General features: G+C 38.6%; 1 protein-coding gene across 1 annotated transcript in view; it reads left to right on the forward strand.

Moving 5' to 3' along the window:
- The first annotated feature begins 286 nt into the window (after nucleotides 1–286).
- The window catches only part of MYH15 (myosin heavy chain 15), a 146,815-nt gene continuing 133,160 nt past the window's right edge, over nucleotides 287–13,941 (forward strand). The window contains exons 1-6 of the mRNA XM_058731500.1: nucleotides 287–393; nucleotides 4,465–4,571; nucleotides 8,313–8,456; nucleotides 10,142–10,298; nucleotides 10,938–10,965; nucleotides 12,263–12,356. Coding sequence (XP_058587483.1) covers nucleotides 306–393; nucleotides 4,465–4,571; nucleotides 8,313–8,456; nucleotides 10,142–10,298; nucleotides 10,938–10,965; nucleotides 12,263–12,356 — 618 coding nt within the window. The 5' untranslated portion in view covers nucleotides 287–305. The remainder of the gene's footprint in view (nucleotides 394–4,464; nucleotides 4,572–8,312; nucleotides 8,457–10,141; nucleotides 10,299–10,937; nucleotides 10,966–12,262; nucleotides 12,357–13,941) is intronic.

A 13,941-nucleotide genomic window follows, 5' to 3' on the forward strand; every position in this document is an offset into this window, starting at 1 on the left:
CCTGAAAGCATCATGGATGATAGGCACTGTGCTTCCTGTGCCTGGCAGGTAAGTTGGCCTCGTTACAGTGAGATGTTCTTGAGTCCAGCTTTGTCATACACTTGAGACATGCAGAGAGAGAGGAGGTGTGGACATAGTTAAAAAGATTTAACCCTTCTTAGTCTGTCTATAGTGAATAGTGTCTTGGATTAGTGCCTGGTGCCCCATGTCTACCAATTTCTTCCTGCACCTATCTTCTCTACAGAGTGAATCCTTATAGCTCTCTTTCAGGCCCAAGCCTGTTTTGGTGGATCACTTGAAGAAGGATGGATCTGTTGGAGCTTGGAGAGGCTGCAGCCTTCCTTAGAAGAAGCCAGGCTGAGCTGCTTTTGCTACAGGCCATGGCCTTTGATGGTAAGACTTGTGGTGGCCTCTGTCTTCACTTTATTTTACTGCTTCTGGGTGGCAGCTGAGATACTTGATTGGTTGAGAAGAGTCATCCGTCCTGGAACCTAACTTATTTGCTTGGGATGCATTCACCTCTATGGACCTTCGAATGAGTAAGCAAGGAGCCAAGTGGCCTGGGTAGGGATGAGTCTGCAAGGAAGAGGAGGACAGCTGGGAGGCAGATCAAGCCCAAGCCCTGCTTACTCCCTTTCTCTTTGTGATAGCACAGACACTCCTGGGGGTGGGCCAGATAAAGCCTTTCTCAGAAACCCCTTAGTATGGGTGAAAACAGACAGGGGCCTGGGACTTTGACCATGGGTAGGGTTGATACATTCCAAGGAAGAAGGAAGGAAAAGCTTTGGGGAAGGCAGGGGAAATGGAAGTTTTCCCTGGCCCTCCTCAGACTTTTCTAATTTTGGAACTTTGCCCTCTGCTTGTCTTCCAGGTCAGCAAGGTCACTCAACCAACACTCAATAAGAGATAATTGGGAGACTTGCTCACCCTGATGAATAATCTCTTGGTAGTTACAGACAAGGACAAAGGTTAATGAGGATTTACCCTCAAGATAAAGGCTGAGTTCTACATTAAAATCTCTAAATAAATGTCACATTTCGCCCTCCTTTTTTACGTGGCTGGGCTGCATAGTCATCTTCTGAATTTCAGCTAATTAGAGATTTCAAGTCAGATTCACAGTGTGATCTAGCATCAAGCCACCTACATATCTTAATTCCAAAATTATTCAACAATGTAATATAAATACTGACTGAGTGTTGTTCTAGTACCCACAATTAGTCAACATTAGACTTTAAGATGACCAATTACAATTCAAACCAGTTATGTAGGACATTATATTTCCATCATAGACCAGTCCTGGATCAGCTCCCAGTTTCCAGTCATCGGATTTCATTACGATGATTGGATTTTAGAGTAGCTAATTATAATCCATCAAATCAAATACAGTAACAGAACTATCCCTGAGGTCAGAACTGGTCATGCAGAAGCTTATCACAGGTAGTCAGATAATGAAGGACAAGATCGCAGTGGTGCCAAGTGAGAAAATAAAAATTAGGCCAAAACATTAGAGATAATTGGATGATGCATTTAATAGAATTAGCACTGTAAATAATTACTTAAAAATAGCAGTAATTTTTCATTGGCCAAATGGTTTTCCTCATAGAAATGCAGTAGCAGCAAAAAAGATGAGAGTAAGCAAAAGATTTTCATCCTTCTGGGGGAGTAGACAATGGAGTTTGCTTTTTTGAACTCAGGCCAAATGGAAGCAGTGTGATCAGAGTATTTGGCAAGTAGTCTTGGGTTCACATTCCCTGGCCTCGACCCTCTCCAGCTATGTAATTAGAGCAAATCACTTCACTTTACTACGCCTTTGTTTCCTCACCTGTCAAATAGGATGATGATACTTGGATACTTGCCCTGCCTACCTTCCTCCATGGGGACCTACTGTGACAATAAACATGAAAAACAAACACAATACATTGTTATCTGACCTGGGAAGGAAAACTAGAATTTCTGGGTGTCAGGGAGAAAGTGTGCTTTTAGAGATAAACACAAACACCATTCCAAAGCTAAATGTAGATGATTTTTATGTTAGAACCCATAAACAATCTATTTTGAATGGCTACCAAACTGAAATAGTATTACTACAATCTTAATCAATAGTATAGAAAAAAGACTGGAAAGAAATGCTTCAGATAGATGATAGTGACTATCTCTGAGTTGTTCCATTATAGGTGACATTTTTTTCAGTTTTTTAAATTTATTTATGTATTTATTTATTCATTTATTTATTTATTTATTTATTTATTTTGGTAATCTCTACACCCAACGTGGGACTTGAACTCATGATCCAAGATCAAGACTCACATGTTCTTCTGACCGAACCCATGGTGACCCATGGGTGATTAAAAAAATTCTTTATGTTTCTCTACTTTTTCAGTTTTCTCCATTAAACGCACATTGCCTTTATATTAGAAAAGATATTTAGTCATCTAAAAATATGAAACCATATAGACAAACCTCCTGAGTTTACAGATGGGAAAACTAAGGCCCAAAGAGTTGTTACTAGCAAAGCCAAGACTAAAATCCAGGTGGCCTGACTCAAAACCATTGCTGTTTGCATTTCCATCTCTGCAATTATTCATGAATGCAAAAAACTTAAAACTTAAAAATTGAGTTCTTTTACTTTATCTTCAAAAACATCCCTGTTAGGGACTGGCCCTCAGATAGGTAAGGGTTTCCAGAAATTCTCCCTCACCATTTCCAGGAATGATAAAAGAAAGGGCTAACCATGAGGCAGGTGATGAACCTAATCCTGAGAGAAAAATTGAAGGAACAAAGCTAAGCATATAAGAGACAGGAAGCATGCTATAATGGAAGAGCTCTGATTTAGGAGGTGGGTGATCGATTTAATTTCTAGAGTCATTATTCTAATGACTGCCACTAATTAGCTATGTGATTATGGACAACTCTCGATCTCCTTTCTCAGGTTTTTTTCTAAAATTAAAAAAAAAAAAGTGGAAATCCTGCCAGGTATATCCATGTTTCTTTCAAGTGATAATATTTGGTGTAAAATGCAGTGCATTTATTTACCTTAAACACACAAAATTTATGCAAAATAGGTACTTTTTGAAAACATGCCTCTTTTCATAGACATAACACAAAGCAAAATCCATTTTTGTAAAAAAGAGACCAAAATAATAAATATAATGCAAAACCAGCATTTAAAACACAAACGACAAGTAGAAGCAAATGCAAAATCAGTTTGATAGGAATATAAAAATCTTCTTGCCCAGCAATTCTAGTGGTGAATTGGTTGTAATTAAGGAAACAGGGAAGGGAGAACAGTGAAGACTGGGACAGCAAGAAAGTGTGCAAGAAAATTCTTTGCAGAGACAAACACGGTGGAAGGAAGGGCGAATGCTCCCTCACCTCACCTCACACTGTCCCCAAGTCCTACTGTCCACCTCTGGGGAGAGCCTCTGGTGAGGGCTGCCTGTCCAGCACCAATGAGGCCTCCTAACTTTTGTTTCATGTGTTGGGGTGGTGGTAGTGTTGGAGTTGGCAAGACCCACCCATGCCATGGTTGTAATGGGGCTCCCCCTATTCATGAGTTCGGATTTTCCCTCTTTCAGCCAAATGCTCTCCTCTCCCTTCCCCCCTATCTACTTGAGGATCTGAGACTTGGGACTTCCATGAGCTTCTGGTAAGACTTGCTTTCCCTTAAAAGTAGTTTTCTTATTCATCTTCCCTGGCTATCTGTCTCAGGTGGGAGAGAACCTGAGAAGCATCTAAGTGAGGCCCAAAGAAGCTGTCTCAGGTGTTATAAGAGTGTTTCATTTTACCCAAAGCTTCTTATTGGTTAATCGCATTGTGGAGGGCTGCTTTACTTAGGAGTGGGGCGTGGAAGTGAGGAGGCCAAGGAGAGAAAAACAATATATAGTGGGAAATAATATGAAGCTGCTATGCTGTATGGCAAAAATAACCCATATTCTCTTCTCTTAATCCCACATCTCTAATTCTACCATGTAATTTTCATAGCAGGCTTTTATTCCAATATTAAAAATAAGGTCTAAAGAAAGCCAGAAAGACAGAAATGGCCACTAACCTAATTTTCACTTAGTTGTAACCAGACCTTTCTAAGTGAAGTGTTTTGGAGGGGAGCTGGGAAGGGTAAGGCACCAAGGCAACCACTCAGGACCTGAGACTGTGAGTGAGAGGTAAGCGTTAGGGTTGGGAAGAATGGCTTATAAGGTGTTGGCCAGTAATTGTCTTGTAGCAAAATTGTCTGTGATGTTCCCAGCCTCAGCTTGCTCAAGTGTTTCTTGTTCCTACAGAGTCAGTGTGCGGGCTATCTTCAGGATGAGCTTTGATGATTTTATCTAACTCTGCAATTTCCCGTATTGGTGATTCCAAGTCACCAAGCAGAACTAGCAGAAATGAGATCATATCTATCAGTACAAAAGTGCCCAATGTATATTTTGTACAAATACTATGGTTATAATCTTTTTTCTTCCTCTGTAGGAAAAAAGAAATGCTGGATTCGTGATGGCAGAAATGCATATGTTGAGGCTGAGGTTAAAGGGAGTGAAAATGATGGCAAAATAATCGTTGAGACGACAGATGGAAAGGTAAAGGGATCTTTCTTTCATCTCAGGGATAACTAAGTTCTCCATTTAATCAAATAACTAAATATGTCCTTTCTCTAATAGTTTAATTAGAAACCTAGTGTAGGAGGGACGCCTTGGTGGCTCAGTTGGTTGAGCATCTTTTGATTTCGACTCAGGTCATGATCCCAGGGTCTTGGGATTGAGCCCTGATTTGGGCTCTGCACTGAGTGTGGAGCTTTCTTGGGATTCTCTCTCTCTTTCTGTCCCTCCTCCACTTGTGCACGTGTGCTCTCTCAAACAAAACAAAACAAAACAAAACAAAACAAAAAACCTGGGGTAGGAGATGCCCCAGATACACGTTTGGAAATTTCATACATCTTTGAGAAGCTGCTCCACTTCCTATCAAAGATTCAATGACAAACACTGAGTAAATCAGAGTAAAACAATTGCCAGGTGGTAAAGATCATGGACCCTAGAATTCACAATTCCACTTCTTTCATCAATATTTCAAGTTTTGTTGTTTTCAAAAGGTGCCCCTTGCAGTGAATAATGACCTAAAAAACTCTGAAGCAAGTTTTGTTCATAGGATTGAGAAAGAGAGGGATAATTTGCCTAAGAATAGCACAGTGCCAGAGAAGCCAAGAGATGAGGCATGGTCAATAATGCCAAATATTAGAAAAGGCAATCAAGGCCTTGGGAAAAGAGTTTCAGAATTAGGAGGTCACTTATGACCTTTGAAAGAGGTTAGTAGGGCAAGTGTTGGGCATAAGCTAGTCTGTAAGGTGTCATGGAGGGCATGTGAAGTAAATGTGTAATGGCCTTCAAACCCTTCTCCCTGTCACCAGGGCAGCAGACAGTCCATTCTCAGGACCTTCACCCACATTACTGAACTCAGGTTACCTGCCATTCCCATGGTGGTGAACTGGGCCCTATTATTGGTCTGACTCGAATGAACAATTCCTGGTAGATTTTATAGATGATTCTTTGCCCATATTGTCTCCAATCTCCTTCCAATTCTGGCTCAACTCCATAACAAACAGATGTAACCCTTACCAAGAAAGTTCCTCCTTTTTTGCGCCCTTATCTTTGCGTCTGGGCAATTTATAATCTAAAGCATTGCCATTTGAGTTGTAAAATTCTGGAGGCTACTTATAAATTACTATGTATGGTGTCTTAATAGGTCTTTTTGGCAGTATCTGGACCTTAAAAATCCCAGAATAGCTAGATTTTATATGATTAATGTAATTAAGGGAAAAACTTGGGCATTATCAGCAGGAACATACATTGGTGGCTAGGAAAAAATTGAGAATGTCCTAAATAAGGAATCAGAGGGGTCCTTCAGCCTTGGGACTATCTCTTATTAAAAGAGAGAAAGTAGATTTGAATGTCTCTTTTCCATCATTGCTTATGACAATTTTTTAAAAACAACTTAATTGAGATATAATTTACATATCATATAGTTCACCTCTTTAAAGTGTGCAATTCAGTTTTTAGTATATTTAAAGAATTATGCAACAATCACTGTAATCTAATTTTAGAATATTTTCATTATCCCCAAAAGAAATCTTGTACCCATTAGCAGTCACTCCCTTTTGTCCCCTCTGATCTATGTTATTTCTCTACAGATATGCCTATTCTGGAATTTCAGATAAATGGGATCATACAACATATGATCTTTTGTGTCTGGTTTCTTTCACTTAGTATAATAGTTTTGGAGTTCATTCATGTTGTAAGATATATCAATACTTTATTCCTTCTTATAGTTGAATAATATTCCATAGTATGGACACACCACATTTGTTCATTCACCAGTTGATAGACATTTAGGTTGTTTACATGTTTTGGCTATTAAGAATAATGCCACCATGAATGCACACGTGCAAGTTTTTATGTGGATGTATTAATTTCTCTTGTGTATATACCTACGAGAATTGCTGGGTCATATGGTACCTCCTATATTTGACATTTTGAAGAACTTCCAAAATGTCTTCCAAAGTGGCTGCATCATTTTATATTCCTGCAGCAATACGCAAGTGTTGTAACTTCTCTACATTCTCACTGACACACATTATTATCTTTTAGATTATAGCCATTCTAATGGGTGTGAAGTGGTATTTGAGTGTGATTTTATTTGTATTTCCCTAATCACTAAATGATATTGAGCATCTTTTCACGTGCTGATTGGCCATTTGTGTATCCTTGGAGAAATGTCTAATCAAACCTTTTGCCCATTTTTAATTGGTTTGTTGCTTTTTTTGTTGCATTTTAAGAGTTCTTTATATATTCTGGATACAAGTCCCTTATCAGATATATGATTTGCAAAGATTTTCTCCCAGTGTTGTCTTTTCACTTTCTTGATGGAGTCCAACCCTATTTTATTAGGCTTCCAAATGAGAGGCTTTCTTGTCTGAGCATATGTTCCAAAAGTGTGGCCTTTCCACAGTATTTAAGGTGATTTGTAAATATAATATGGCTATAATTATGATTTTCAAAAGAAATCGTAGGAAGAAGAGCATAAAAGCAATAAGTTAATGATGTAGAGAGAAGAGTCTAAAGGGGTTTGCTTTGTCCTGTTTGTCCTTCCACCATGTGATGATGGTACCATTCGCCAATTCCTACTCTATCTCCCTAGCTCCAGCCTTCTTCCTCCTGATGTTAGAAGTAACCACACTTTTCATAACCATATGAACAGTCTTTGTAATATTAACAGAGGCAACAAAGCCAGTGAGTGTAGAATAATACTTATGGAAGAAAGTTGGCAATGAAAGAAGAGAGAATAATAGAATCAGAGCTAAGGGGAGATATTTAAAGATGCAAGAGAACCTGGTTATGTTCTACAGAAAAGGAGTCCTTGAAATATGGAAATTAAAAGGATTCAGAACAAAAGGGATTACTATTGGAACAATGCTGAAGCAGACTTTGGGTAGGAATTTGATCAAGATTATGGAGAATGTGAGAAGAAGCCATCACCAACTGGGATTAAATGGAGTCATCAGTTGATACCAATGTTTTTTAAGCAAAGAAAAGGGCTATAAGAGATGGTGTTAGGAAACTTTGAGAGCAACTCTAGACAACTATTTGGTTGCAATACATCCATTTTCATCAGGAGATCAATATTTATTGAGTACCTACCATGTCACATCACATTATATATCACATTATAATAGATGCTTTAGTAATTATAAAAGAAAACATCAAAACTCCTTCTTCAAGTGTTTATAATCTAGATGAGAAATAGTCTAACATAGTTAATTATTAAAACATACACAAGAGTTAGTGTCAGTATAGTACAGGTTGTTTATATGGTAAAAGATTTTTTAAAAAATGAGCTAAGGGAGTGGGGAAAGGTTTGAGGAAGAGGATAGGTCTTGAACAAAGTCTGGAAGGATTCATCTGCCTCCTCAATCCTTCTATCCAAATTCCTTCTTCTAAACCTAAACATTAAGAGAGGTGCCAAATCATATGCAATATGATGTGTGTGCTCTCAGAGGCAACCAGAGTCAGTAAGGAGCCATAGGATTAGAGCTCTGCAAGATAGAATATTTTGATTCAACAAAAACTTTGTTAAACTTCATCTTCAGGCAAGGAGTGATCGTGGGCAGGAGAAACTCCTGTTTCTTTCATTAGGGTGGGTTAAACTTATGGCCTCATCCTCTCAAGAGGCATCTTTTTCTCGACTCTTTGAAGATTCTTTCCAATGCATGGCAAAATGAAGGAACATAAAATAGGAAAATACATATTATATTTTTCTCTTCTCTGCAGAATCTGAGTGTCAAGGAGGACGAAGTTCAGCAGATGAATCACCCAAAGTTTGAAATGATTGAAGATGTGGCAATGCTGATGCATCTCAATGAAGCATCTGTGCTGCATACCCTGAAGAGGCGCTATGACCATTGGATGATCTATGTATTTATATATGCTTTACTGTGAAATATGTTGGCACTCATATTGGCAATGTCTCAGCCCTCTTTTGGATAAGTGCTTACCTTGAAATTAAGCATACTCACATGGGGATAATTTTTTAAATGTTTTTATTTATTTTTGAGAGACAGAACATGTATGCAGGGGAGGGGCAGAGAGAGAGGGAGACAGAGGATCTGAAACAGGCTCTGCACTGACAGCAGAGAGTAGGTAGGACTCGAACTGAAGAACTAAGAGATCATGACCTGAGCCGAAGTCAGACGCTTAACTGACTGGGCCACCCAGGTGACTCACATGGGAATGATTCTTGAGGAATGCCCACTGGAAAGGGATCTTATCTTAACATTTCCCCAATTTTAATTTGTCAACATTCATATCCCTTTCCCTAGGTTGTCAAGCTAGAGTAAAGGCATAAGGCTTAGAGCCAAATGCTAGTTTTGTCCGAATGCTAGTTTTGTCACTTACTAGTCTTTAAGTTTCTTAACTTCTTGAGGTCACCTTATCTGTAAAATGGGATAAGAATGCTTGACTCTCCAAGGTAGCCTGGAGGATTAAATAAGAGAATGTAAAACAGACAGTGCAGTGCCTGTCACCTCGTTTGGGCTCAGTAAGTGGAATGATTTTTTCATCATCATTAAATTGACGATGGTTGCTCAAATTCTTTGATTTACTCAGAACCCTTTCAACAGAAGCAGCACTGAGTACATTGGGCCAAAATGGTGGCATTTGGGATCCATTGCTATAGAAGCCATGAAATGTAGTCAACTTGCTCCTTGGCACTTTGATTTACATGACTATATTAGTTCCCCTTGGAAGCTGTAACTACATGACTATATTAGTTTCCTTGGATGCTGTAACAAAATTATTACAAACCAGTTGGCTTAAAACAACAGAAGTTTATTATGTCACAGTTCTAGAGACAAGAAGTCCAAAATCAAATCAAACCAGTAGGGTCATACTCCCTTTGGAGTCTCTAGGGGAGAATCATTCCTTACCCCTTCCAGCTTCTAGTGGCTGCTGGCATTCCTTGTGGCCATACCACTCCAGTCTCTGCCTCTGTCTTCACATCACTGTCTCTTCTGTGTGTCTGTATCTACTCTCTGTGTGTCTTATAAAGACACCAGCCATTGGATTTAAGGCCCACCCACATATCATCTTGAGATCCCTAACTTAATTATACCTGCAAAGATCCTTTTTCCAAATAAGATTGCATTCACAGGTTGTGGGGATTAGGATCTGAATGTATCTTTTTAGGGTCACAATTCAACCATTATAGTGACTCAGTGACCCAAATGAACTACTCCCCCTCAGTGCCTTAAAAACCAGGTTCCGGATCTTATTGAAACACAAGCCACCTTCTGGCCTCAAATGCCTGATGGCTGCTTAGCCTACTGATGGCATGCTCTCTGTCTTCAAAAGGTGTGTGTGTCAGACATGTTAGTAGTTAGCGCATCTCCCTGGGAAGAGGTAACCCCAGGTCCTGCTGCCACTCTAACCTGATTCTATCTCCTCCTGTTATAGTCCCCTCTCCGTAAGAATCTAAAAGCTCTCCTCCTTTTAGTTCCTTTATGAGTAAATATTTCAGCAAATATTATCTGGCAGTGAGAGAGCTGACAAACCTGGAAGTATTTCTAACCTGTTTTCTGAAATCTTCTCTGATTTTTTCTCAGACATATTCAGGTCTCTTCTGTGTGAGCATAAACCCTTACAAGTGGCTTCCAGTGTATCAGAAAGAAGTCATGGCTGCCTACAAAGGGAAGAGGCGATCAGAAGCTCCCCCTCACATCTTCGCTGTTGCCGATAATGCCTTTCAGGATATGCTTCACAGTAAGTGGCTGCCCTACAAAATGAAAGGTAAAAATATCTGATCTACTTTCTCTCCGTGTCACTAAGAGTCACGTAGGCATTGTGAACAGAGCGTGGCCTTTACAGTTACCTAATCACTTGAAGCCTCTGTTTCTTTTGGATAAAACATGGGCAAAATAGAGCCTGCCTCCTAGGGTTCTGGAGACGATTAGCTCACACGTCAAATTAAGTGAGATAATGCATTGAAAGTGCTCATCCCAGTGGCTGGCCCAGAGTAAGCCCCCTGTAGATGGCAGCTTTTATTACATAAAGCTCCTGCTAGACTTTCTGGCACAAAGAAGTTTCTCTGTAGCTATTGTAGCACCATGCTTCTTAAAAGGCTTAAAATGGCAAAAATGTCAACCATTAGTCAGTTATCATTTGTATTTGGAGCAAGAGAATAGGCCTAAGATTTGTATGTTCTTATGACTGGCATATATAGGGGCAAGGGAAAAATCTATTTTACTCTGTACTATTTAAATGGTATTTTTTTTCCAACTGAGAGCAAATCCTTTCCCTTGTGTCTGACTTCAAACTGCAACCAAGGAAATTTTGAATAAGTTTGCCAATACGTAGAAGCTCTGGCAAAAGAACGTTCTGACATTTTCTTTTCTTTTGTAGCTCGAGAGAATCAGTCTGTACTTTTGACGTAAGTGTTTGCCTTGCCTCTTCTTTTTGGCCAGCCGTGAGAGTTTCAGTGGAAACAGACACCTACCTTTCACTGGGAATAAAACATAAATTCACTGTATTTGAATTGTTTGCTCTTTAGATACAGAATACATTCTAGGCAAGAATAAGATACTCAGGAAATTGTCATAACACTTTAGTCAGTGATTACTCTAAAATTGGTACTAGCTAGACTGCTTCCACCATTTTAGTAGATCTTTTAGAACTCCTAGTGCACAAGCTGATTTTAGTCATCTTCTTGTTGGAGAACACCCTGTCCATATAAGCATTTTCAAAGGTCTTTGGACTGGCTAATTGGACAGAGAGAATGAAAGTCCAATGGGTATGACCACAGAACATATAATCTGCTATTATCTGGGCAGTCAGATTGAGCAGACCAAGGTATATTAAGTAGTAGGAACTAAGAGATGGTGAAACTTGGAGGAAAAATGGAAGGAAAAATACTTCAGTGATACCACATTGTATGTTAATTTTGATGAGAAAAGCATTGATTGGCCAGGTAGACTGTCAGCATGGTGGCTGAGGGGAGAGGCTAAGACCTAAGAGGCAGTGAAATGCTAAAGTTGTTAGTCTTCCTATGCAATAATGTTGTCACCTCATGTGTTGGGCTCTCCATTGGCTCTAGTCATCCTGAGAAGAATAACAGTCTCAGAATCTTGCAGCTAGATGGGTAGTTAGTGTTCAGCCTTTTGCAGAGAAGATAGACTATTTCCTGGAGTTTCATACAGATAAAGGCAGACCTTGATCCTATGATGCTTCGAGTGATGAAGCTATCACCACTGTGTTTTCTTCCCACATTACAAAGTTAACTGGTTATCAAAGGTAAAAGGGAAGTCTAAAACCCAACTGCCAGATGGAATGATTGGTAGGCCCTCTTCTTAGGGAGGGGGTTGGACCTAGCCATCTGATAGCCTCAATATGTAAAAATCCCTTGAACAGTTGGTAATGAGGAGACCAGTCTTTAATTAATAGAGGTGCTCTTCAGCTCTTTGTTAACAGGACCATGAGGAACAGGCTTCTGGTTTTTATAAAATCTTTAATCTTTCTGTACTGAGTTTTGATTTTTGTTCGTGCTGTTTTTAGAGCCTGAGATAGTCCTTCCCCTTCTCCCAACCAATTAAATATCTACATCTCTTTAAAGTTTTCTCTTAAGTTCCATTTTTTCCATAGAAATGTCCCTTCTTGGGAAAAATATATTTAACTTTCACTGCATTTGTATTCTGAACCAGTTAACTGTGTCATTGAATTTTCAATCACAGAGGAGAATCTGGTGCTGGAAAGACTGTGAACACCAAACATATTATCCAGTATTTTGCCACCATAGGAACCATGGGTGAATCTAGGGAAAAGCTGGTAAGTGTTCATATATCTTGGCAGGAAAGATGAAGTGGTCCTATCTGCTGATCATCTGCTTGATTACTTTGGGGGAGAAAAGAGGAGACAAGAACCACAGAACAATTAGAAAATTTTAGAAAAGTCTTTTTTCCCCCATCTTTGCCTCTTGAGAGGATTATTAAGTGCTTCAAACCAATAACTCCCAAATATAAAATTACATAATTTGTTTTAGACTTGCTTCAAGGGTTTAGTCTTTGTTGATTGAACCCTCTGAGAATTATTTTTAAGATCTAAGCCATCTTCCCTAAAGGCTAGGGTCATCAGTGCCTTGAATGGCTACTTTTGATATTTCTGAATTCCTTTAGCTATCATGAAATGTCAAACTCCCACAGATATGCACCAGTAAAAGTCTGCTTCCTTTACCACTATCCCCTGGATCAGATCTCAAATGCCTGGTGGACATACCCTCAACTTTAATCATATTCCAGGTTCTATTTACCTTCCCTCTCTATTTAATTAATTTTATCTTTGGTGATTTTTAATTTAGCTTATTTTGTTAAGTTCCATTAACATGTTGATGAGTTTCATAATAATTTGAGGGTAACTAGACCATGAGAATCGGTATGCAAAATAAAATTAGATAATTCTGAGTGGGACTCAAAATCAATGAGTTATTGAGCTGTTAGAGCCTCTTATCTTTCTATGTCTGGCATTGTTATTTTGCCTTTTCAATTCAATCCTGGATCCATCCTGCTGTTTTGCAAATAAGAAGTATACCAAAATAACAAACTGGTCCAATTTTCAAACCATAAAAAGTTTCTTTACCAACCCCCACATTTCTGAATTTGATTGATTTCTTTAGGTGTCATTGAACTCTGTTATTCACTAGATATTACTTCATTTTTGTGTGCATTTTAGATTGTTTGGTGTGAGTTTGTTTGGTGGAGCCATTGAGCCTTATGATAATATATAACACATTACATAATACATAACACTTCTATGAAAATCTTTGCTTAAATAGCCCCTTACTTATTTAAAGGATAGTAGGCCCATAATACTTAGAAGGGACATAGCATTTATCAATTTATAAATGCCTAAATACTATAAACTACATGGTTGGTTACATAGTTAACATACATTGTTAACAGGACCATAAGAAATAGGTTTCTGGTTTTTATAAAATCTTTAATCTTTCTGTACTGAGTTTTGATTTTTGTTCATGCTGTTATTTCTAGCCTAAGATAGTCCTTCCCCTTCTCCTAACCAATTAAATATCTATATCTCTTTATGTCACAAGTCACTGCTTGGCATGGACTGCTAGATTACTTAGGAATAGTAGCAAGGTAAAAATTAATTTAATAATGCCAAGATTCTGTTCTGTTATCTTAGGATAAATTCCCAGGTGTGAGAATTAGATGGGAAGAGATGGAGATTAACAATGGAGAAAATTATAAGGAATGAAACTTGCTTGGAAATAGGATATAGATCTCTATGTTCTTTTCCCACTTAGGCCAATGCCAACCAAAAGAGAAGCATTTCAAATAAATGAGCTCCCACATATATTCACAGAGGCACTGTATATTAAGACATTTTCTCATACATC

Source organism: Neofelis nebulosa, chromosome 5 (genome assembly GCF_028018385.1).
Source record: "Neofelis nebulosa isolate mNeoNeb1 chromosome 5, mNeoNeb1.pri, whole genome shotgun sequence".
In the NCBI taxonomy this organism is placed as follows: Eukaryota; Metazoa; Chordata; class Mammalia; order Carnivora; family Felidae; genus Neofelis; species Neofelis nebulosa.